Below are 26,251 nucleotides of genomic sequence, written 5' to 3'. Positions count from 1 at the left end.
GCCCTACTCTGAGTTTACTTTCTGAAAGTATTCACCATGAGGGTATATGTCTCATTAATCTTTACAGCCTTCAAACTGACATTCAACTAATATTTACTGACTCAATGATTACATGAAAAAACAAATACTTACTTAAATATTAGCTCTTGGACCTTCCTGGACACCATAAGAATTTTAATCACTTTGTTTTGATTTTGAACTTCTTATCTTAGTACTTGATAAAAGCTGTGGCCAATGTAGTTTGTGATAAATAACACTCACTGGTCTTATTTTCATGAATTAGGTCAATAATCCTTTCGAAAAGTATTTTATAATTTAATAAATAGATTTTATTATTCAACTTACTTTAGCTCATATTATATTTCTTTTCAAATAAAGAATATAATTCCCCACAGGGACCAGGATTTTTGCCTCTTTGGATGCTGAATCCTCAGTATCAATAAGAGTGTCACATTCAGCAAATATGTGTTGAATTAATTAATTAACAGAGAGATTATAAGAAATAATAAAACTTTTTATCATACTTAGAGTTTTAGTCATAACAAGCTTTCTTTTTGCAGTTTTATTTTTTTTAATTAAGGTATAACATACATATAGTATAATGCACAAATCTTGTATGCATGATTGGATACAGTTGTATGTGTGTGGGTGTGTTCGCATTTAAACACCACCTAGATGAAGATTTAGAATATATAGTATCCTGGAAAGTTCATTTGAGTCCCCTCACAACCAATACCCTTCTAAGAGTAACCACTATTCTGACTTCCAACACCATCGATTAGTTTAGCTTGCTTTTAAGCTTACTAAAAATGAAATCGGTTATTATTTCTAGGCTGGTTTCTCTTACTCGTTATTATTTCTTGAGATTCATTCATCTGTTGCATCTAGCAGTAGTTTTGGTGCTTCTGTTTGTCTTTTATAGCTCCTACGTATTATATTATATGACTATTCTATTTTATATTTACTCATTCTGTTGATGAATGGCCTTCGACTACTTTAGATTTAAAACTGTGAGACTAAATCTCCTATGAAAATTTTTGTACATGTCTTTTGACAAACAACTACACTCATTTTCTTCTTTATATACCTTTATATACCTAACAGTGGAAATCCTGGTAGAAGTAAAACCTCTATGGGGGTTTTACATATGTAAACAAGGAAAAATATACATATGATAAAATTTTCCAAAGTGGTCCCACCAATTTACACTCCCACTAAGAATGTAGCTAATGTCCAGAATCTCCGTATCCTTACCAACGTTTATTTTTTCTGAATCTCTTCCATTTTAGTCATTTCGTAGGTATGTAGTGTTTTTATTTGCTTTTTCTTGAGGATCAGTAATGTGAAGCATCTTTTCACATGTTTGCTGACATTTGGATGCCCTTTATCGTGGAGTTTTAAGAGTCTTTTTTTTTTTTACAGCTAAATTTCCTTTAAAACTCATCTCCAAAATTTTCATTCCTTTATCTTATATTCTATGTTCATGTTACTATGATTAAAATATTAAGATTTTTTTTTCTCTATAGCTAAAATAGTCAGAAGGGCTCTTCTGCACTTGGCAAACTTCCTATCTTCTCGACTCTTCTCAAATGTTATAATAATGAAATGGACTTCCCTAAACTACCTTCACAGACCTGTGGACATTCCCAGTCTTCAGGAAAGGGAAGAATGCAGAGGCTTTAATAAGACCATCTCTACATTCTGTTTTTGTAAAAGACGAAGTATTAGAGTAGGCTGGAAATAATAACAATGTGTGTGATCAGAAAAACTAAACAGACTGACATCCTCACAATGAGGAAGAATTTAATATGATCCATATTTAAATTATGCTGTAAAGCATTGAAAATTAAAATAGGCACCAACTGAAAAATGCTAAGTGCTCCATCATATAATTTCACAAACTTCTAGCACATGGGCTGTTCTTGACTTATGTAATCAGGAAAAAAGTAGAGAGTTTATTCTACAGCATTTTTAGTTGTCAAACCCCACTCCCTCCCTCTATCAATTCCCACATTCCTGAGACATAAATAGATAAAGTAGATAGGATTAGATGCTTGGTGGAAGGAAGTAGGATCTACATTTATTTGAGCTTTTCTTTATTTGACTTCCCAAGATGTTTCATTGTCTCATGAAGCAAAGAGGAAAGCCATGGTTCATTGTTTTCTCTTCAAAATGTCAAGCAATTTATCATTTATAATAGGTTGGTTAAGGCTGATCAGAGATATTCAGTCTAGAAACTCCCTCAATATGGTGAAACATGCTGATTTGATACATATGATGATGATATATTCTGTATAGTAGATAAAGTTCCCACATTTGTAAATCAATCTCCATAGAGTCAGGTACTTGAGTTCCTCCCCTTACCAAATGTGTGCTGTCCTGTACACATAATTTATGGATTGAAATAATTCATATATAATTATGAGCTTTGTACTTTCAGCAACTGATATAAGAACTTCATTATAGAATAAGGGAAACTCAAGATTTTTCACATTAAATCTTGCTTCTTTTCCTATTAGCTTGTGATCTGACTCTGCTGCTTACCAGGCTAGCTTTTGTGACCTCTTTCTAATATTAGTTTTGTCATCTGTAAAGTAGAAAAAATCATAGCATCATAAGGATTAAAGATTATTAATGCAAAGTGATTAGAACAGGGCCTTGTACTAATAAGTACTCAATAAATACCAGTGATAACAGTAAAAAGCACATTCTTATAGTTAAGCTTGTCTATGAAATTGGGTCCCTCTGCTTATGGGCACAGAACAAGCTGACATGGAAGCTCATAAATATTAATTGATTCATAAAATCTTTTAATGACCTACACTCATCAACTGGTTCAAGAGAAAATATTTGGGAACAAATTGGTAAAACTAGTTACATTCCGTGCTATTAGACTGCCTAAATCTGATGTCCATCTCAAAGGGATTAAAGAAGCAGATCGTTATATACAAATGATACAGTAAGTGGAGGGATTTGAATGAAAAACAATTTTTCTTCCCAGAAACACAATTAAAGCAGGCTAAATTAGAGATGAGAGCTTATCAGGACAGAAATCTTTATAAGCATTTTAGCATAACAGGAAGACCATTGGGATAATTAATTCAGAAAAAAACCCCATTATTTGTATTTCATTTTTGCTTTTATTTAATTTTTCTCTGGTCCCAATATCAAGTTTATGCTATCCTCTGACCTGATAAGAAACATGGTACCCTCAATAACATGCATGTATTTAGGCACAGTCATCTATTAAATTAGTCACATAAATGGAAAGTTCTAAAGATAAGTCTACACATAAAAACAATTATATTGTTTGGCTTAGCTATCTGATTAATTCAGTAAATATTTACTGAGATGATGAATGCAGAGATGGACATAACAGCATTCTTCACATTAAAGAACGTGTAGTATACAGAGAAAAAGTGACACGTACATTGTCATAGATAATATTTATTGAACACTTAAATATATGCCATGTTCATATTTTTGGTGCTTACATGGATTAGCTCATCTAATTTCCACAACATCTCCCTTTTATAACATCCAGAAAGTCAAGGAGAAGACAACTTTACAACTCAGGACTAGAAAGTAGCAGACTATGAAAAGTGATTAAACATATATCTTTGTAGGATGTGTGACTACAGCATGGGCAGCTTCAACAGAGAGAAGACATCAGCATGAGCGAAAAGAAGGGGACTGGACAATAAGAGAGAGAAAGTCAAGAGTGCAGGGGTTTTTGTTGGAAATCCAAAGAGATGAATTGATTGTGAAGGAGATTGCAGACAAGTTTCAGGAGCCCACTCTAAGGGGCCATTCAGTTCCTGCTTTCTCCTATCAAATGCATCGATAAAGAGAAGTTGGCATCCTTTGTACAATGATGCTTGCTGGGTTAGGGTCATGAAATCCTTTTATTTAGTGACAGGCATTTTCTAGGTCCTAACTGTTACAACACTTAGAGATAATCATTCTTGGACTAATGAGTAATAATCTATCTCTCTCACTTATGACATTTAAAACCAAAGTGGAGAATAAGGCCACAGTATTACAGTTCAGAGTGTGAATGAAATCTACATAAATTATGTAAAATATTCATTTTCATTTGTTTTCCTTTTATTTTTATAATTATAAGTTGTGAAGTAATTTATTCTGCCAATAAATACTCTATTCCATCTTCAATAACAGAATCAGATGGATGGGCATTAAAAACGATGCTGAAGTGGTGTTACATAAAAATTTTTTTAAGTTGAAATTGCAAATGAGCATCACTCCTGTGTCTTCACTGCACTGTCCTTAATAACATGCATGACCTTCCTCATTCCACTGATATTGTGTGAAATATCCGCCCAGATACTTTTCTAGATTAAAGAATGATGGATTGGTTAAGGAATCACAAGGTAAAGTCTTTTTTTCCCTTGAAATTCAGCAGATCAATAATTTATAGAATTATATACAACAACATGGAAACCATTGCTGAAAAGAGATAGCTTGTTGCCTTTTTAATATTCATAGAGGCCATCTCTGCATCTCTACACCTGCTTGAATTTCCACTAGCCCCACATCATATACTCTGTTGTCCTTTATTTTCACTTGTCATTAAATTTCCCAACATTTCATTATCCTTTTCTTAGATGTCCAGTTTCCTCTGCTACTGCTTTGCCAAATCCATCTTTTTCATTAAGAGTTCTTCCTCTCTTTTATGACATTTAAGAAAATATGTCTAATATTTCATTTGTTGGGCAAGGTACAGCTAAAATTATGTACTTTCATATTTAGTTTTAATACCTGAAATAATGGATTATTTGGCCTATATCTTATGACATATTTTCAAATTAAGAGGTATACATAGGAGGGCTGTCCATCATTTACACCTTTAGTCATCCACTCCTCTTTAGAATGAGAAATAAAAAGAAGCACACCAATGTAAATTAGTCCACACACATGCACAAATGTGTCAGTGTTTACAGACATTAAGAAACCACCCCCCAAAAATAATTTGAACTCTTAGGAGTAGTCCCACGTTTGAAGATAACCTACTAATATGATAGGAAAAGACAGGATAAAATTGGCAGAGAGGGAAAGGATAGGACCTGAGGTCCCTGGGTGGAGAAAAACACATATTTTGGAACAATGCTGGGAGGAGTGTCTGACCACAGCACACCCCCTCAGGCATAAGGTTCCTCTTAAGAATGTAACAGATCCCACCCATTCTGGATTTCAGGTTTTCCCTTCAGGTTTCCCTCAGGAATTTGACAAAAGACCTAAGTATGGCCATAGGCTACCCCTCATACAATGGAAACCAGACAATCAGGAATTGACAACCTAGCACCTAGAGCTATCAAGCCAATAAGGGTAGAGCCTGAGAAGGAACAAGGGGAAAGGCTGGGGGAGGGTTGACCAGAACCTTATAAAAGCAGGACCCTTGCCTACAGTTCTTGGGCATTCACTTTCAAATGCCCCCTCTCTGTAAAGAGAGCTTTCCTACTATTCCTCCTTTCTAATCTTATACTCTAATAAACTTTTGCCTGTTGCTCATTTTGTGTCCACCTCTTCATTCTTCGAAGCAGCAAGACAACGAATCCTGGGTATTGTGGTAAAGAATCCTGCAACACTAGGACATCCTGACACAGAGCATATAATGTACCTTTTGAAAGAAAGTTTAAATTTAACTATAATAGATAGTTTGAGTGAAGTAGCCAAATTTTTAATTAATGCTAATATATGCCATTAAATTTTAGTTCAAAGGCCTTAAACATGCAATCCATGGCATACACGCAGTATTATTTCATTACTATCAAATATGTGAGTCAAGTTTCACCATTTAACACTTACCATCAGAAAGTGTAACCACTGTTATGTCATCAGTAGATACTCCTGGCCCATAGCGATTATAAGCTAGGAATCGAAGAGTATATTCCGTGAATTTTTTCAGGCCTTCCAGCTTATAAGATAGTCCATCAACCTCTATATTCTGGAGACATAAAATGTCAAACTGTTATTCAGGAGGCACATTAAAGCAGAAATGGCATCCATTCTGCACAATCAGTGAATTGGATATTAGACTCTTACTCATAGAACCACGCTCTAGCCTTATAATGAGTTGTTGTAAAACCTAACTTGTGACACACACTCCCCCACTAAATTCCAAACCACTCTGTAGACTCCTAGTTAAAATAGCACCATGCTATTTTTACAGTCATTAAGTTCCAATGTGTTTAACACCACCCAATACATTGAATGGTATGCAATATTCCACCCACACTGATACTGACGGGCAGAAGGCAACCTGTGAATCCATGGGAACAGATCGTTACTCCTCCCCCTAAATGGAATAATTCACTAAGAAACAGTGGATTTCTTCTTTCCCTTGCTGAAATATACCCATGGCTCTAGAAACTGACAGATACTTTGCCATAATCTTTATCTCTCACAAAGCTGTGAGGTGGGTTGGAACTGTTCAGTACGTCACAGCAGCAGAAATGAGGTACTGGAGGTGAAGGTCATTGAGAAATCAGAGCCAGTTTGCTGTAGAAGACCCATTATTAGCTCTCCACAATGATGCTCACACTCACATTTGTCTCAGGTAGCATCACTTCTGAATTTTTTTAAGTGGATTGGTGAAATGCATCATGGGAAAGACAAAAATGTATAGAAAATGGAGAGAATGGAAAGCTGAAAACAAGGGCTAAATAGCATGGGGACAGAAAACAAACAAACAAAAAAACCAGGATGAATGATTGTATAGAAGGAGCTCTTAGTAATTCCTATTGCTCAATATAACTTAGGACTTGAACTATTTCTGAATAGGGCTGTTGCAAAACGTCTTTAAAAAGCAAAATCCCTATCATGCAGTTTATGTGCAAGCAGGAAGACCACAGTACGCTTGGCAAGCTTCACAACATATCCTGAGAACTCTGGTATCCCAAGATAGGCTCTTGATTTTTCTTATTTACCTATGCACTTGTCTATATATCTTTTCCCACATGAGGTTGAGAAACCAGAAGTAAACATCTCAACAGTCATATATATGTCACAAAATAGAATTGCTGACTTTCATGTGTCTCCCCCTAAATCTAATTTGCCTGTTTTCAAGTATCTGCGCAAACCATAGATTACAAGCAACTTGAAAGGAGGCAAGTAGCCTTCTGGAGTGAGGCTTATTGAAAACAATGAAAAGTGATAGGTGACTACAACCTAATGGTGAGGAAAGGACAGAAATAACTCAAATATATAGAATGAAAGCAGCAAGCTGACTGAGGCCTTTGAATAAGAGATCAGTCATCCTTAAGACAAGGACTGACAATGCAAATGGTTTCTAGGACCAGATAAGTTCACATAAATGTGGCTATGCTGGCCCGGGCCACTACCTATTACAACTAAAAAACAAAAAAACAAAAACAAAAACAAAAACAAACAAACAAACAAAAAACATTCTTTGTAGTGATTTCATTTCATTGTCCATTTGCCTCTCTTACAACCAGAATTCAATTAAATTTCAATTAAATTGCTTAACGTTTCTAATAATCAGTATTTAAAAAATATCAGCTGTCCAATTAACATGGTGGACTGGACCAAGAGTTTGCAGATCTCCTCCTATGCCTCTGGTCCTAGGACCATCCAATAGGTGGCAGCACTGGGCCCATTCCCTTGCCTACCTGTTCTTTTCCCGTGGACACCTCAGTGCAGAACAATCTGTAACCTTGGACTGGACCATTTGCATAGGCAGGGGGTTCCCAGGTAATAAGAATTGAGGTAGGTGAGGTAGATACAGCTTGCAGGTTTTCTACTGGCCCTGGAACTTGCACTGTGTACAAAAGAAATTGATTAGTATGAGAGGGTTCTCTTCCTCGAAACAAACAAAATTCCATCTTTTACAGTTTAGGGATATTATAGTCCTATGAACTACTTTAAGAACCAAAAGGGATGAAAAAATAAAATATAAAGTAATGAATTAAAAAAAATTTTTTTTTCAACGTTTATTTATTTTTGGGACAGAGAGAGACAGAGCATGAACGGGCGAGGGGCAGAGAGAGAGGGAGACACAGCATCGGAAACAGGCTCCAGGCTCTGAGCCATCAGCCCAGAGCCCATCGCGGGGCTCGAACTCACGGACCGCAAGATCGTGACCTGGCTGAAGTCGGACGCTTAACCGACTGCGCCACCCAGGCGCCCCATAAAGTAATGAATTTTAGAATCATTTCACTTTGAAATTCAGGAGAGGGTTTATATTAATCTAAATTACGTATTTCATTTTACAGTTGAGGAAATTGGTCAAGGAGTCTAAATTACTAGGAAAATGATGGAAAAGGAGTGGGATTGTTAATCTAAGTTCTTAGTATGGAAAATTTTCCACTATGCCAGCATGGCTTTGCTTGTGTATGAATAATAACTACAGAAGGAAAAGAGAAAATACAATTAGAATACTTGTATATCATGATTCTACTTATAATTCAAATGAACAGCACAGCTATGGATAATTTGCCACATCTGTATTTAAGTCAGCATTTTAAAATCTTGCCCAATTCTATGTCCTTTAAATTAATATTGAGATTTAATTTTCAGTTTTACTTTCTAGTATTCTATTTCCTCTCATAACTGCTACTTTACTTAATCAAGAATAAGTATCTTGTTCATTAAATAAATTATACAGCACAGGTCCACAATTGCTTAACCAAAACACTTGTGTCCAGATTTGTTTTGAGATCTGGAAATTTTCAGATTTTAGAAAGACAATATGATGTATGTACAATGTTACATTTAACATCCCAAGTGGGGTCTCTGTTTGCACCCTGTTATCGAATCATACATTTGCTGCAAAATATATGATATTCACATCAGACAAAATTATTAAGACTATGCTTAGCGTAGCATAAGGGCAGATCAGTTTTGGGTATGTCAGGAGTCAAGAAATTCCTTCAAATTCCAGATTTGCAAATTTTGAATTTGTGCATACTTTTTTATTTATAGACCTGAATACATAAATATGTGGTTTGTAAATTGTAAATGCCATACATTGTAATCTAAATTAAATAGTTTCATCATCACAAATATGATGACAATTTTAACAAACATGCTGTATATTTTCCCCAGCCTTAGATCCCACCTACCTTTGAACAGATGCACCTTGTAGGCCTCTAAATAGAATTTTGTGAGCTTAACATCCACAGTAAAAGTCTGAAACTGTGGCCGACAGATATCTGATAACACAACTCCTTAGATCAGTGCTGCACCTGTGTCCCTGGATCAGTCATTTTTCAGAATTGATTCCATGGAGCCCAGGCTCCTTAAGGCATCATGGCTCATGCATTGTAGAAAAATGCGTGGAAAAATATGTATATATTTATATATCAGAAACATGTGTTTTATGTCACATTCACATATTTCCCACCAGTCCCCAAAGCTTGAGCATCCTTGTTATTGACATTTGCCTTCTTTCATCTTAACAAATGATTGCTGACAACTTCTCACAAACTTACTTGAAAATCATTTTAAACTTACAGAAAAATTTAAGAATGCAAATATTATGTTGAACACCTGTATTCCCTTTACCCAGATATACATATATTCTCAGGGCACCTGCGTGGCTCAGTTGGTTAAGTGTCTGACACTTGATTTTGGCTCAGATCATGATCTTGTGGTCTTGAGTTTGAGCTCCACATTGGGCTTGGCCCTGACTGTGGAATCTACTTAGGATTCACTCACTTCTGCCCCTCCCCCACTTGTGTGTGCATGCTCTCTCTGTCTCAAATAAACTTTACCAAAAGAGATACACATATATACATATGTGTATACATATACACATATATACATTGTATGTATGTATATACATACATACATACAAAAGAGATACACATATATACATATGTGTATACATATACACATATATACATTGTATGTATGTATATACATACATACATACAAAAGAGATACACATATATACATATGTATGTACATATACACATACATACATATACACTTATGTATATATATATACACATATATGTATATATACTCTTTCTCCCTATATACATATATATTACATATTTATTATATATATAGAAAGAGACAGAGGCAGACAGAGAATCTGAATCCATTGTTACACACACCATAGCTCTTTACTCCCAAATATTTTAGTGCATATTTCCTAAGCATTAATTTGTACATAAATAATATTAACTTCAGTACATTTCATATTAGTACAACACTTTTATCTAATCTTCATCTGCATTCCAATTGTGTCAACTGACTCAATAATGTAACTTATATAGCATTTCCTTCTCCAGTTCAGGATCCAGTCTAGGGTCAAGTTTGCATTTCAGTGCCATAACCTCTTTAGCTGGCTTTAAGCTGGAACAGTTCCAAAATCCATCTTTATCTTTTAGGTCATTTATACTTTTGAAGGTTATACCCCTTTTTTAAATTAATTATTTTTTTTATTAAAAACAATTTTTTTTAACATTTATTCATTTTTGAGAGACAGGGAGAAACACAGAGCATGAGCAGTGGAGGGGCAGAGAGAGAGACACACACACAGAATCCCAAGCAGGCTCCAGGCTCTGAGCTGTCAGCAGATCCCGACTTGGGGCTTGAACTCACAGACTGTGAGATCATGACCTGAGCCGAAGTCAGAGGCTTAACTGACTGAGCCACCCCGGTGCCCCTAGCCCTTTTTCTAAATTCATAGAATATTCTTTATTTGGGTTTTGTTTTTGTTTCTTCATGTTGGATTTAGGTTATGCATTCTAGACCCAAATGAGACATGAGTGATGTCTATACCTCAGGGCGTCATGTCCAGAGGCACAAGACCTCTTTCCCTCCATGGCTGGTTATGTTAGTTCTGAATACTTGGTCAAGGTTTCTCCTTGACCTCTGTATCCCCCCACCCCAAGCCCCTCTCCATTGCTTATAGCCAATAAGCAATTTGTGGGGAGATAGTATGTCAGGGCCATATAAATATCATGCTATTTATCAAATTCTCTTAGAATTAGCATCTATTAATAGTTTTGATATATCAATTTTTAGCATGGTGGTTACAAAATGTTTTGTTTTGTTTTTTTTCTATTCAAGCACTTCCTCCAAATTAGCCACTTGGCATACTACATTCTATTATAAGCAAGAACCCATATGTCTATTTATGTTATCTCTTATTGGTATGGGCACATGGATTTCTACTTTTTTATGGTCTATAATTCATAATTGTCTTAAAGACATTTTGGTGTTCAAATTGTCAAGTTCAAATCTGGCCAGTGGGGTCCTCTTTAAGTTGGTCCTCTGTCCTTGTAATATGACATATCATTTATTGAGGAACTTTTTGTCTTCCTGGCATAATATATTCCAGGCTCATCTTGGTCCTGCCCCAGTTCTGGAATCAAACATGTCTCTAAATATTTCTCATTCCTTTTAGTGGGGAATGGTATTCAAGACAAAGATCTGGATGTCAGCTCTGTTCACTGCTGCTTAGTTGTCTTGCTGCTAGATCCTTCTGGTGAATGAGAAACAAGAATGTATATATAATTATGCATACACAAATGCATTCACACACACACACACACACACACACACACACACACACATATATATATATATATATATATATATATATATATATATATAGGTACACAGGTGCATTTTTCATGACTTGACAGAGATGCCTCCCATTCTAATCCATCTCTCCAGAGTTTGTTTTTGTCTTCTCCATTCCTCTTTTATGTCCTTTCTTCCATAGGGAAGATTCTGGCTTCCAAAGAGTTGTATTCTGACAGACACTTTATGAGAGTGCCTTCATCTTGGTACTCTTCCAGGAAGGGGTAGTTTTTCTATGAAAAATTCCTTATTACACAAAGAAGACTTCAGTAGATAATACTGAACAAAGTTCACATTGATAGAATTAGAACTGTATTATGTTGACCCAGACATTTTGTTTCATGGGGGGAAAAAAAAAAATAAAAACTTGCTCACTGACATTGTTCAACTGGATTTTCAAAATAGGATGTTTTAAAGAACAGTAACAAAAAAAAAAAAACACTAGAATTTGCATGCTTCTATGATTACTGATATATTCACAATGACAATTTAAACATTTCTAGAAGGAAGGTTTTCTGATTTGGAATCTATTATTTTTCTGAAGAAGAAAGACAAAGAAAGGAGCAAAAGAAAGAATTGAGACTGAGTGATCTGCTTAAGTTATATGTTAAGTGTGACATAACCAGGATTTTGAAATTTTCACAGAGCATATATCCCTGTGGCCCAGTGATGTATAAAGTTTTAACTGAATGTGTCTCTTCTTGGTCTCCTATGGCTAAATTGAAAAGGCATTACCTATTTAAAAAAATGGCTCATTATGGAATCCAAGACTAAGATTTAAAAATGGCCAACATCCGTTGGAATGTTGGGAGCTATTACTCCTGCTGTGAGATGTTACCTTCAAGGAAAGTTTCCCATCTCCAAAAGGCTCAGGAGATGAGTGGGTTTCCCTTTCTTGGAGAAAGGAAGGGAAGGCAATGTTTGGGAAGTTTCCGCTCTTCTGTTCCACTGGAATACAAAGGGGTGATGGGAAGAAGAGCCAGACACCTGTGAATCTAGAAGGCTAAGCTGAGGGTGCCACCTAGCATAATGGGGGTGGGAGTGAACAGCCTGCCAGACTAGACTCTTTGAGTATGTCACAATCAGATATGACAACCTCATAGCCACTTTCATCAGGCATCGTGAGGAGAATAGACAGCCTACATGGATGTCCACAGCTCCAGGCAGCATCCCCACAAAAGCTACCAATAGGCCACACTCCTCTCCTGCTGAGCCCACCAAGGGCTGCTTAGCGTCCAGGTTCCTGGTCAGGAGAATGGTCAAAACTCTCCCCTTGGGTTTCCAAATAATAATAGCAGTTGTCTTTTTCACGGGGATATGCACAATGTTAGGTATATACAACATATTCAATAAGTGTGTGTCAAATGAATGACTTTATATACAATTACCAAATGTTACCCTAAATAACAAGCCTAAAATAAAAACAGCTACTTTAACAGTCTAACTCATTTGATTTTGTTAATTCAGGATTGTTACTACAAGTGATCAGAAAACAGTGTTTTTCTAACATACTTGGTAAGAACTAAGGTTGGTATATTTATGTTTGTTGTATGCATGTGAACCTAGGTACACTTTGCCCACTGTGTAATTTGTTTATATGCATATATAATTTGGTTACTTACAGGACACCATCAGGTGGTTAAGTACCATAATTTGGTCAGTTCTCACTGGTAGTGCCTACTCTGATTGTCTGCTCACCAACTGAATTATTCTCCCTTCCTATTGGTCATCAGACAGTATCAGGGAAAAACATGTACTTGGGATTCCAGGAGAATTTTAAACAGAGATAATAGACATAGGAAGAAAAAAGAGCATTCAGAGCATTTAGTGTAAGCATGCACAAACAAGAGTATATGTTTTCACCAATTCCAGCCAAATGATAACATTCTCTTTGTTTTTATAAAGTTTCCACTTGTCCACTTCCACTTTCTACTTCCAAGGATTGCATCTTAGTACCAAACTGTTTGCTACTTTAACTTGTGAATTTTTATTGTTGTGTGTTTTTAATTTTTTTTACTTATTTATTTATTTAGAGAGCATGAGGAGGGGAAATGGGCAGAGGGAGAGAGACAGAATCTTAAGCAGGCTTCATACTCAGCATGGAGCCCAATGCAGGGCTCAATCCCATGACCCTGGGATCATAACCTAAGCAGAAAACAAGGGTCCGATGCTTAACTGACTGAGCCATCCAAGTGCCCCTAACTTTATGTTTTAAAATAGAATTTATTTTATGATCTGATTGCATTGTTCTTTAACATTATCATATATTAAAATTAAAATACCATAATGTTGTTATTGTTCCAAGTAAATATAACATCAAAACATCAAAAAAAGTACTAGCAAATGATATATTAATCATATTATCAGACCAAAACACTGCTTGCATATGGGATATTTTTCTTTACAACATTCCTGGCTAGTGTCAAGACTGTTTCACATAAGCTATTAAACGCTTACTTTTCTTCACAACAGTGCTATAAATTCAAATTTGTGAATTCCCTGATATTTTCCTTTTGAATTACAGCCCAAACATAGGTCTGTGGATAATATACTGTGTTGATGTTAATTGCGGATGTACACATTTTTGTACATCCACACAAATTTGTGCATTTATTCAGGTCTGTATCTATATATTTAAGTATAGCTTACCTGGTTTTACATATGTGATTTATTATATACATATTAGAAGGAGAGAAAGAGAAAAAGAGAGACAAAAATGTTCAACAATGGGAATTATATGAGAAATCAATACTGTTAACAGCTTCAGCCTTCCATTTCATTACGTTTTAGCATGTCAGTCAAGAAACTTAATGGCCTTAACTGCTCATCATTTCCAAGATGTCTTTAATAATCCTCACTGATCCCCTCTGTTGGACAATAATTTTGTGGCAAAATGCATCTAATTTCTCTTCATCTCTATTCGAGCTACATATTTCTTCAAAGAATGGCAAGATTTCAGAATAGATGCATAATCTATGCAAGTAACTCATCAATCAATGTCAGCTTAACCAACCACCTTTTTAAATTTCAATATTGCATTCCAGTAGAAATTCATTATAACACCTGTACCTAAGAACAAATTAAATACTTATGTTGGAGTAAAATGATATATATTACATGTCACTATTTGCACCGGGGACTGTAATTTCTGACTATACAGATAGATTTATAGCATAACAGAGAACTCTATCATGAGACATTATTGGATATTAACCCCCAAAATGGCACATAAAAGTTAGCTGAATCTTAATACAGCATCATTTATCATATATAATCATATTGAAGACAGGATGTGTGTTTGTACTGTATGTGAGAGACTGTGTGTGCATGCACACAAGCAAGTGAGTGAGAAGGGAGGGGAGAGGGAGAGAGAGAGAGAGAGAGAGAGAGAGCGAGCAGAGTGGAGAAAGTATCAGTTTAATGAGCTATAGTTTGTTAAGATGGGGGTATAGTTTCTTGTCCCTACTCTACTTATGATAAAGATCAGTCATTGGCATCAAAGAGTCCATAGAGTGCTTGAAAGTGTATGTACGCTTTCAGGAATGTACCATGTACATTTTTTAGGTGTAGGGTCCATAAGTTTCCATCATTAGGATCTATGATTCCCCAAGAAGTAGCTCCCAATGGATCAGATAATGGAACAGATATCTCTTGTTTCTTTTGGCTTTGAAAACCAATGATTCTTTATTATGAACTCATTTGTAATGATTATGAATTACTTTCTGATGGGAAATATAGCAATAATTTTACTTTAAAAAGACATCTTCAACTTTTAATAAAATTCTAAAGCTAAAAATATTTACGAAATAGACTCTCCATCTCATTTTCCAAATCATGGGCAATTTAAAAGCATTTGAATCAATCTGGTTTAATTTGTCAAATATTTTAGGTTTTACAAGATGTTAGAGCTTTTGCTGATCAAGAAGTTACATAGCATATATGAATTAACACTCTGGTTTTCTTTTTCTTCTTTTTTTCTTGCTGTTTATATTCCAAAATCTATCTACCCGTCTACCTTTCTGATTTCTCTTTACTATATGTAATTTGATATTTGCATTAATCAGACTAAAATCCAAATTATGATTTATCGACTATAAGGTTCTAAAAATATTTTGGGAGTTTAAATAATCCCTTCTAAATAAGAATGTAAACATAAGATTTTCATAGAAAAAGCTTTAGAAGGATCAAGACATGCCACTGTCTTCATAATACTGAATGAGGCTGATGTCTCTTCACCATTATACTGATGTTTCTCAGCTGGAAGTCCAAAATGAAGACAAATGTTAGTGTCAGAGAACATGTAGTTGAACATTTGAATATTTAAAGTCTTTTCAAAATGACTGTATAGTACAATGTGTCCTACTCTTCCTAAATCATCAATTTAACAGCTACCAAACCTCTTTTTTTCTTAAGAACTAAAGTACTAGTGCATTTGAAAAAAAATCACATGTTATCATTCAGATAATGACCTATCATTCACATGTCCTCAATTCAGGCCAAAATTCTGAGCCTGATTTGCTTATTCATTTGCTAATTTAAAAATGATTCTTGAGTTCATTGTTTAAAATGGGCAGCAAAAGATCTAAGTAATTGTCTGTAGTGATCTAAATGGATTTAGACTACAATGCTCTTATTTAAGCAGCGGCTTCCATTGCCAATCTCACTGAACTTGTTTCAAATGCAAGTCATTTCTGAAACAATTTGCATTTATTGATAATAAAGTGCATGCTTTGATTGCCTCTTTGATTTTTTTTCCTCCTGTAGTTAACAGCTTTAATGATATTTCTATGAAATCTGTTTCTATTTTGTATGGGGAATGCAACATCAAAAGCCTGCAGGCAATGTAATTATTAACATAATGAAACCCCTTCTTGACTGAACTATCCATAGTTAGGAGATATGACAGTAATTTGGCAAGAAGGAAGCACAAACTATGGGGTAGGTTTCTATTACAAAACCACTGAAGTCTGACTAGACTTGGTTAAAGGAAGTGGTTATTACCTGAGCATTTTATTTAGGGTTTTAATAGGTGGTATCTGCTAAGTCACAATATACTCAACTATGTCATTGTGTGTATATAGAGAAATATATGTAGATATCTATGCACACATAGAACATGTGATATATATGATTTACATATTCCTTATATATACACACATGTATACACATATATGCTAACATATTAAATGATGGATGTTTCTGACAGTGTAGTAGAAAAAACTTTAATGGTTCTCTCTGAAAAAAAAAATAGTACTGAAAGTAATCTTGTGATTCATCCTAGAACTAGAAGCGGTTTGATAACAAAAGTGATTTCAGAAATTGACTTCAAGATAAGGTCTTTTCAGTGGGGTAGCTCAGGCTTTTCCTTGACATAGTCAAGTAGTAATAGCCTTGGTGAAGTATGCCAAGTATTTTGAACTTCACTTTAGAAAACAGGCAATGCGTAGAAATGTAAAGTGTAGTGGAAAATGTAGATTCCTGATGGCACAACTGAGGTCTCAAACCTAAGTTCTCAAACCATTTAAACTGGAGGTTTCTAAGTAATGTCAAAAGCAATTGTTTTTATGATCTAGAAAAGTTGCCTGAAAGATACCAAACATTGAAACTAAAAACCTAAGTTTTTAGCCAAATGTGTTTAAGTTTCCATGTTACTGAAGGCTAGATGTAATATACATTCAATCATACATTTTTTCTCCTCCCTTATAATTTTTTTCAGAATAGCTTGGGTTGGGTTACTTTCCATTATGTTACATTTCATTTTAGATAAAAGTACTAGCTGGTTTTAAAGTCTATTGATAGGTTTTATGTGTTTAGGATACAGTGCTGCCTCTAGTATTATGAAATATTTTATTATGATAGAAATTTTCAAGGAATTTAGTAGGACAGAGAAAACACACACACAGGAAACACCTAGATGTGAACAACAGACCATATATAACCAAGATTAAAACCTCTCTGGGCAGACAATGAATTATATAAGAATTCTAGAAATTATAATCAGAAATGGTTATGGTAATTTGGTCAAGAATATTTCTTGAAGAACAATTAAGAGATGCACTGATGGAAAAAGGACAAGGAAGTTCAGGTGTGAAGAAAGAATATGATGAGTCAGCAAAAATGAGTTTGATGGGTAATGGCCTTGAAATTAGCTTTTTCAGAATAGAATTTACAAGCTGGTAAAGAGAGAAGAACCATATAGCTTGGGGAAGGCTTCCAACAGTGAGGCCTCTAAGTAAAGATAATGAGAAGAATTCCAAAATAAACTAAATTAAAGATGGCACCACTGATGATCTCATATTGAGGAAACAACCAGAAGCATAGAATTTTCAATTATTCACTTGTTTTTCTATTTTGCTAGCATTATCCACAAATCAAATAATATTCTACCAGTTTTTTAAAAATATGGTGTGTTTCAAGATACTTGGTGAAAGTTAAAAAATTCATCCATTTTATTTGAAGATCCCCACACTAAAACTTCAGTGTGGGAATAAGTATTCAGAAAAGAAAAAAACAAAACAAAACAAAACAGGTGAATATTCCAAGAACTTGTCAGGAACTTTTAAGAAACTCTAGACAGAAATAATGGAAAGGTGAAAACTAGCTCTGAGATAACTAGTGAAAAAGAAAATATCACAAATGGAAATAAAGCACCTTAATTCTGAATCCTTGATCAACAACTCCCCTCCCCTCCCGCCATTCCATAACACTGTATGCTTAGGCCAAATTATTTAAACACCCTGCACATCATTTTCTACACAACATTTCTACACAACAGGGCTATTGCCAGGATTATATGAGGCTATATAGAGAAGCAAGTGTTCCAAATAAGATGGTAGATGATATTGCTATCTGGACTCAAGTCCTCTAAACTATTCCATAGTTTGGTTCCCTCAACAGACAGTTGGAGGAACGAGTATTTGATCTTCTTAATTCTCAAGATTGTTGGGGGCAACCGGGTGGCTCAGTCAGTTGGGCATCCAACTCTTGATTTCTGCTCAGGTCATGGATCCCAGGGTCATGGGATCCAGCCCCGCATCGGGCTCTGCACTGAGCATGGAGCCTGCTTGGGATTCTCTCCCTTTCTCCCTCTGTCCCTCTCCCTTGCTCACACTCCCACAAACTTTCTCTCTAAAATAAAAAAAAAGAATTCTCAGGATTGTTGGAAGAACATGAGGAGATGATACATGTGAAAGGGAAATAGGAAACATAACATTCCATAGATGTATACAGCAGGAGCCCTGAATTAGGATTACATTTACAAACCAAATGTGGCCAAAAGAGTGTCTGATAAAAGAGTGGAGGTTTGCCTGCTTTGTCATAATAACACATAGAAGTTAAGCCTTTCATCTTCCTTATAAATACTCCACATAGACTTATTTTTACTGTTCTTATGTAGATCATACGTTTATGTTTAATTCTTACGGAAGATCTGCAAGCAGAAATTCCCAGCAAGGGCATGCACAGACCTCTTGCTTGTTTCACACTTATTTGTGGCTCACATATACTTCAGGATTGTATTTCTGCACACAAAAATGTCAGTTCTCTATAAATAGATATGCATCAGAGAAGCAGGTGTCTTCAGCTTATGTGCAACCCGGAGTGTTTCCCATGGTGATAATGTAACTAAATCCCAGCAACCTTTCTCAGAGTTGCTTTGTATTATGGTCAGTATGGGAAGAATCAATATTTGATGTTTGTAGTTTTAATAGAGCAATAAATGACTTGTATAGATTGCTTTTATAAAAGACCCCTGCTGCCATTTATTAGAGAAGAAGGAAGTGGCAATCTTTTTCAGATCCTCAAGTGAGTAGGTTTTTCCACATTATGACAAAAAGATCCTATCTTAAAAAGATACTATCTCTTTGGGAAAGAAATTTATTGTTTATCTATTTCCAGGCTTTAAAAGATAAGGAACTGCCTTGGGTAAACTGGTTCTTTTGGGAGGGACCATAAGTTAAAGAAGAAATTTCGAACTTTATTCTCCTAACACATAGTTTTCACAGAAATGGGAGATCTGGGCTTCTCTTTGAGGCAGAAAATGCCAAAAAACAGATCCCATCTAATAAGCTTTGTTGAGAGAGACTAATGGTAAAGAATATGGGCTCCAGAATGAGAGACTCTGTGTTCAAATACAGTACCATTGCTCAGGCTATGTGGCCAGCTCATGCTACTTAGTACCTTTGAGTTTAATTTTTCTTATCTTAAAAATGGGGTTAATACTAATACCTACCCCATGGGTTTGTTGTGGAGATTCATAATAAACAATTTATGAACAGCATCTGGCACACAGGAAATGCTCAATAAATATTAATTAAGTTTTTACAGTGTACCAGGCTTTGGGAGAATTGGTGGGGCAAACAATGAAAACTTCCATAGAACTTATAGTCTAAGATGGCAGGACACAAGGAGCCAAGAGATGAGGGATTCAGATGAGGTGGGAGAGGTTGCCAGGGCAAGACCATACTGGGTCTTAAAGGCCTTGGAATGATTTTGATCTTTTATTCTTTTTAAATGTTTATTTATTTTTAAGAGAGAGAGAGACAGAACGTGAGTGTGTGTGTGTGTGTGGGGGGGGGGGGTGCAGAGAGAGAGGGAGACACAGAATCCGAAGCAGGCTCCAGGCTCTGAGCTGTCAGCACAGAGCCCCATGCGGGGCTCAAACTCACGAACCGTGAGATCATGACTGGAGCTGAAGTCAGCCACTCAACCAACTAAGCAACCCAGGAGTCCCTGATAAGGAATTGATGAGTTTAAGCACGTTGTATTTTGTTAGTTACATAATGAGTGAATTGAAGGCGGTGAATGTAGGTATTGGGAGACCAGTTGGGAGAATATTCCATAGTAGCTAAGACAGTTGTTAATAGCTGGAATAAGAACAATGGCAGTGGGCAGGGATTCAAGAGCTACGTGGAAGATAAAATCAGCAGCATTTGAGGTATCAGAGGTAGGGCAGTGAGGAGGATGGAAGCACCAAGAATGACTCCTGTATTTCTGACTTGCACGGCTGAGTGTTTCTGGTGTTGTTCACTAAGACAGTCAATACTCCACTAAAACTAGACCTGGCAGGTGTGCGGGTGTGGGTGTATTAGCAGGTGAATATCACAGCACTGCTACCCACTGTTGGGTCTGAGGTAATTCACTACATACAGACATGTGCAGTGGCTTATTTATCCCCAGAGGGACAGTCATAACCTAATACTTTTCTTCATCTTTATTTCTCTTTTAATTTCTTGAGGTTCTAGCCATTAATTTCATACCCTACTTCAATGAATGGCCTCAAATCACAGACTTTTATTTTCTTCTTTATTTATTTCTCCTGAATTTTTGTCTTTCTTTTTCTATATATAGTTAGCCACGTTTCAGGAACATCAACAAGTCTCCAGATTTTGTGATCATCTGTTTGTTTTGTCCCCACCTTACTTAGATCCTCTAAACCCATACTTTGATCTTTCTTAAAGCACTCAAAATAATTACCCCAGTTAATGGATCAAGCTGTGCTAAGGCACTTTTTTCTGAGTAATGTATACGCATGTTAAGAAATTTTGTTCCCCTTCTCCCCTGATTCTTGCAAAAAGAGCCCAAGATAAAATATCTTTCCTAACAGTAGCAACAATAAAAATTCCACTAACAATGAACTTGGGTTCACATCTGACCTTGACAATACTGAAATTAATATTCACTTTGTGATTCCACTGACATTTATCACTGAGAAGCACCTTTAACGCCCTTACACATACATGCATGCAAGGGGAAGATTGATAATCGCACAGGGCAGAAAACCTAGTTGTCCTCTATCTCTAAGAAGCATCTAAAAGGCTCCCGGTCTGCTGACTGAACCACCCTGAGGATTAAGTTTATTTTATTTTCAGTATTCAAAAGATAAGAAGTTTATTAACCACATGGAAGATTTAGGCTTGCTCAGAGATAGCAGCAGGAAGACAAATAGACTACTGCAGTAAATCATCTCACAGAAGTTGGACGACTTTACACAGGGACACTGGTGCGCAACTCTGGATCCAAGGCTTCCTTTCTTTCTCCAAGCCCAAGTCCATTGCTTCTATTTGCATTGGTGCCACAAAGTGTCAGACCAGTAGGAAGAAAATACCTTCAACTCAAACATTCAAAGGCTATTATTGATTATGATATCTAGTAAATGCAGAGTAAAATAAGGAAGATAATGACTAAATATGAATGCTATTTAGGCAAGACTTTAATTACTATTTCTTTGAGAAGGGTTAAGTTTACCTATTATATTTGTAACTCCCAAACTCAATTTAACACCAGATTGGCAATCTTCTTGGCTTATTCCTGGTTGAATGTAAGACAGAAGGGTATACATGTAGATCATCACTGTTTAGTATAAATGTGAGCAATGAATGCTCATAGTAATTTTAAAAAGCCACATTAAAAAAGTAAAAATCAAGTAAGTAAAATTAATTTTAGTAATATATATTTAACACAATAAACTTAAATTTTATCATTTCAAAATATAATCAATGTAAGATTTGTTACTGTGACATTTTACATTCTTTCCATACTAACTCTTTAACATCGTGTGTTTATTTTACATTTACACCTTAAATTGGGCAAGCCATAGTTCAAGTGTTAAAAGCCACTTGTGGCTAGTAGCTACCATACTGAACATTGCAGATATAGGCAATGCCACCAGGCTAATTCAAGAACTCATGCATTGAAATGGGGGAAAATTCAATATTACCAAAGACAGTGGTAAAATTACTATAAGAACATTAAATAACAGAGAGGATATAGAACAAATCACATTCAAAGTGATAAAATTAATCAAGCTGTTGGTATAATCTAAGTCAGTAATATGTTAAGTCTATTATTACATTGTTATTTGTGATTAAATAGTATATTAAGTGATGAAACATACCACCAGAAGTAGCAGCAAGTTATTTCTAGGAGTATTAAGAATTTTTGTGAAGAGCTTGGATGAACTACCAGCCAATTAGCCCCCCTGAAAAATGGAAGTAATAATAGTTTTTATTTCATTGCGAAGTTGTAGGATAAGACTTTGAACAAAGACCGTAGATGAAGGGTTAAGATCAAGTAAGTGATTTATAACATAAAGTAGAAATTATATGTCTAGCATGTTCCTCAGCAGTAGAGTTAGCATAGCTCATTCAGATTGGCTTAAGCACAATAATGTTGGACGTTTTTAAAACATTATCCTGTCATGGCTGTGTTTTCTGAAGTAAAAAGAATCTTAACTCATTAAAGAACTGCTAAAATGCAGTTAACTTTCAATTAACTATTTTTTCTATTTATTTAAAATTATTATGGCTAATCTTAGCTTGTACACACACACACACACACACACACACACACACACGCATGTACGCACATTGTGGCAGGAATGTTATATTAGATTCAAATCCAGGCTCTGACAATGTTAATTTTGACACATTTAATTTTATAATTTCTACCATGAGAGTTGGGTTGGGCCAGAACTCTTGCTCACAGGATATTTCACAGGTATAGGGGGTTGCTATGGGCTGAACTTATAAGGTTTCAAGGTGATGACACACCATTACTACTTTAGCTTGTAGCTGTTAAAATCAGAGTCAACTTGCTCCCATCAACATTCAGTAAGAAATGCTCATGGGATTTTTATCAACTGAAGATCAAACCGTGGAAATCTGAGTGCGTAGTTGGTGTCAGTAACAGTCCTCACTGACAGCTTCTGCAAACTTCATTATCCAGATGATTCTTTTCACTTGTTAGTCCCCTTAGGGCCACCTGAGCAGTTTGTAGTCTTTAATATACAGAAAGCACTATATCCTACAGCCTACAAGGCAGGGTTAGAATTGTGGAGAGAGGAAGAAGGTAGGGGCCTATCAAGTATGCTTTTAAGAAAACGAAGGATGTTTCTCAACACTTCTCTGCTCGAGGGACAATGGTTGAGATTATTTTTTAAATGAAAAAGGTAGTTTGAGTAATATAAGTATATATACACACCTCATAGTTTGCTCAGTCCTTGCGCAGCTTACTTGGAATCTTACTAACAAATCTCTGTGATTTGTAGGGCAGGGCATGTGTTCTGGACTGGATGGCATCCCCCAAAATTCATGCATACCCAGAAAGGCCTTCGCAGATACGATCAGTTAAGTTAAATGAAGTCATACTGCATTGGGGCATGCTCTAAATCCAATATGATGGTGTCCTTATACAAAGAGGCAAAGAGACACAGAGACGTGGACATAGGAGAAGGACTGCCAGAAACCACCAGAAACCAGGAAGCAGCAAAGAAGGATTTTTCTCTAGAGCTTACAGAGGGAGCGTGGCTCTGCTAACACCCTTGTTTCAGACTCCTCGTCTCCTGAACTATCAGAGAATACATTTCTGTTGTTTTAAACTGCTTAATGCGTTGCACTTCATAGAGCAGCCCTTGGACGTTAATACACACAGTATGATCCCTATTTTATGAGAGGAAATTGAGAATTAGAAAAGGTAACTGATTTCCTCAAAAATATATAGCAGAATATAGAGAATACCACAATCTTGAACCCCTGTCTTTTGCTTTTGGTTCAGTGTTGTACCTGTTTTCAGAAACAAAAACAAACAAAAGTAAACACAATTTTTGCAAGCATAGCAGTTTAGACATAGGTCTGCTGATGCCACCAGTACGCTGACCCACCCTAAGTCACTTAACTCTCTGATCCCAAAGTTTACTCTTTGCAAAATTCCAAAATTGGGATCCACCATGTCAAAGCTATTCTATGGATTCAACATTATGTTTCAGATCATTGGGTAAATACGTTAGACTCTGAGATAATGAGGGATAGAAGACCCTTCAAGATAAAGAAAAGGGTAAAGAAATGTTGGAAGACAAAAGGCAAATTCCTCCTTAATTCTGTGGCCTCCACTTGGGCCTAAACCAGGCTTCTGCTGGTAAAATTCCCTATGTGGTCTCAGAGCGAACAGGTGATTCAACCTCTGGATCTTTTGTGAACAGACATCCCACTAGAATTCAATCTCCTGTTTAATGAACACAGGCAAAGTACATGTCAGAAAACAAGCTGGTTCTGGGCTAACATTTATTTTGGCAGTAAGTTGCCCCTTTTGGATAGGTTCCTTAGAAAATCTCGGCAGCTGGGAGACTGGGCTGCAGATCAGAGGCTCCTTTTAGGCACTTCTTGCTGGTAGCAGCCACATCAAATTACATTTCACTGTTCTATAGGGAGGTTTTCCGGGAAGGAAGCTTCTCTATGATGGACAAATTTATGAGTGTCGGCTGTGCACAGCAGTGTGCATATCTCTGTAGTGCATTCATTAGGGACATTTGGGCACAGAAGTTTTACAGTTTACAACATGGAGAATTCTTCCACGTTTTTCCAGTTGTTCAGCTTTTCCACTATTAGAAGCTAAACACCACATTTCATTTGGCCATTGACCCAGCAGAATGTGACATTTTCTTTTATTTTTATATTCAAAATATTAGACACATTCCTCAAGCACAGTCTGCTTAGAAAATAAAATGGATTTGGGGCACCTGGGTGGCTCAGTTGGTTAAGCGTTGGCCTCTTGATTTCCACTCAGGTCATGACCTCACAGTTTGTGTGATTGAGCCCCACATCAGGCTCTGTGCTGAGCCTGCTTGGGATTCTCTCTCTCCCTCTCTCTCTGCCTCTCCCTGGCTTATGTTCACTCTCTCTCTCTCTCTCTTTGTTTCTCAAAATAAATAAATATAGAAAAAAAGAAAAGAAAATGAATTTAACAGTTAAAATTAATGTGTCAAAAAAATTAATTCTTGATTTTTCCACACACCCTCCAAGCTAGCTCCTACCCTAGTCTTCTGATTACAACAACAGGCCCCATGATTCACCTAGCTTCTGAGGCCAAAAACCTAATGGTAAATTTGACTCCTGTCTTTTCTCCATCCCATACCGTGAAGCCAGTCTTGTCCCTACCTTCTAAAGGTATCTTGAATCCTAACACCAAAACTTTAGCTACCAACATCTCTTGACTAAACCATTGCATTAGCCTCCTTTCTATTCTCCTCACTCTCACTTTAAATATGAAAATTAGGGTATGTTACTCCCTCTTATATATATGTCTCTTCACTGAGTATGAAATCTACCTTCCTTACTGTGGCTTCCAAGGCTTTTCTTGGCCTGGCCCAGTCACCTGTCGACCTCTGTCTCCACTTCTCCCTCTCCCTCTCTTCTCTCCACTCTCCTGTAGCATGGTGGTCTTCTTGTGCTTCCTTTCCAGGGCCTTGGCTCTTGCTACTCTCTTCGGCTCAAATGTCTCCACCCAAGATCTTTGACGGCACCCTCCCCCCAAATTCATTCAGATATCCCCTTAAATGCCCCTTCTCCAGAAAGGCTTTCCTGACTTTCCTTTCTAGAATCACCTCTATTCTCCTCATTCTATACCCCCTTAAGCTGTTTTATTCTTCTGCATGCTTTACTTTATTGGTTTATTGTACATACCTATCACTAAAATAAACACCCCATGAGGATAAGTACTTTGTCTTTTTACTGCTGAATTCCCAGTGCTGGAAAATACAGGGTAGCTCTTTGGAGGTACAAGATGAATACTTGTTGAATGAATAAATGAATGGCCTGATAGGGTTCAAACAAATATGGGGAGTGAAAAATGAGCTTATGCAGACTAAGAGACTGATCCATGTGGTGACTTAGCGAGAGTC

At 36.2% G+C, this 26,251-nt stretch overlaps 1 protein-coding gene across 4 annotated transcripts in view; it reads right to left on the bottom strand.

Annotated features, from left to right (window-relative positions):
- DCC (DCC netrin 1 receptor) overlaps window positions 1–26,251 on the bottom strand; it is a 1,162,490-nt gene that overhangs the window by 281,949 nt on the left and 854,290 nt on the right. For all 4 annotated transcript variants that reach the window (XM_086683010.1, XM_086683011.1, XM_086683012.1 and 1 more), the window contains exons 10-11: window positions 7,650–7,798; window positions 5,827–5,965 (exon numbers count right to left, since the gene is read on the bottom strand). In XM_086683010.1, the coding sequence (XP_086539136.1) occupies window positions 5,827–5,965; window positions 7,650–7,798 (288 nt within the window). The remainder of the gene's footprint in view (window positions 1–5,826; window positions 5,966–7,649; window positions 7,799–26,251) is intronic.

This window comes from Puma concolor, chromosome D3, assembly GCF_028749965.1.
Source record: "Puma concolor isolate L17-30 chromosome D3, mPumCon1.1.hap2, whole genome shotgun sequence".
Taxonomy (NCBI): domain Eukaryota; kingdom Metazoa; phylum Chordata; class Mammalia; order Carnivora; family Felidae; genus Puma; species Puma concolor.
This window is presented reverse-complemented; position numbering and strand designations above follow the sequence as displayed.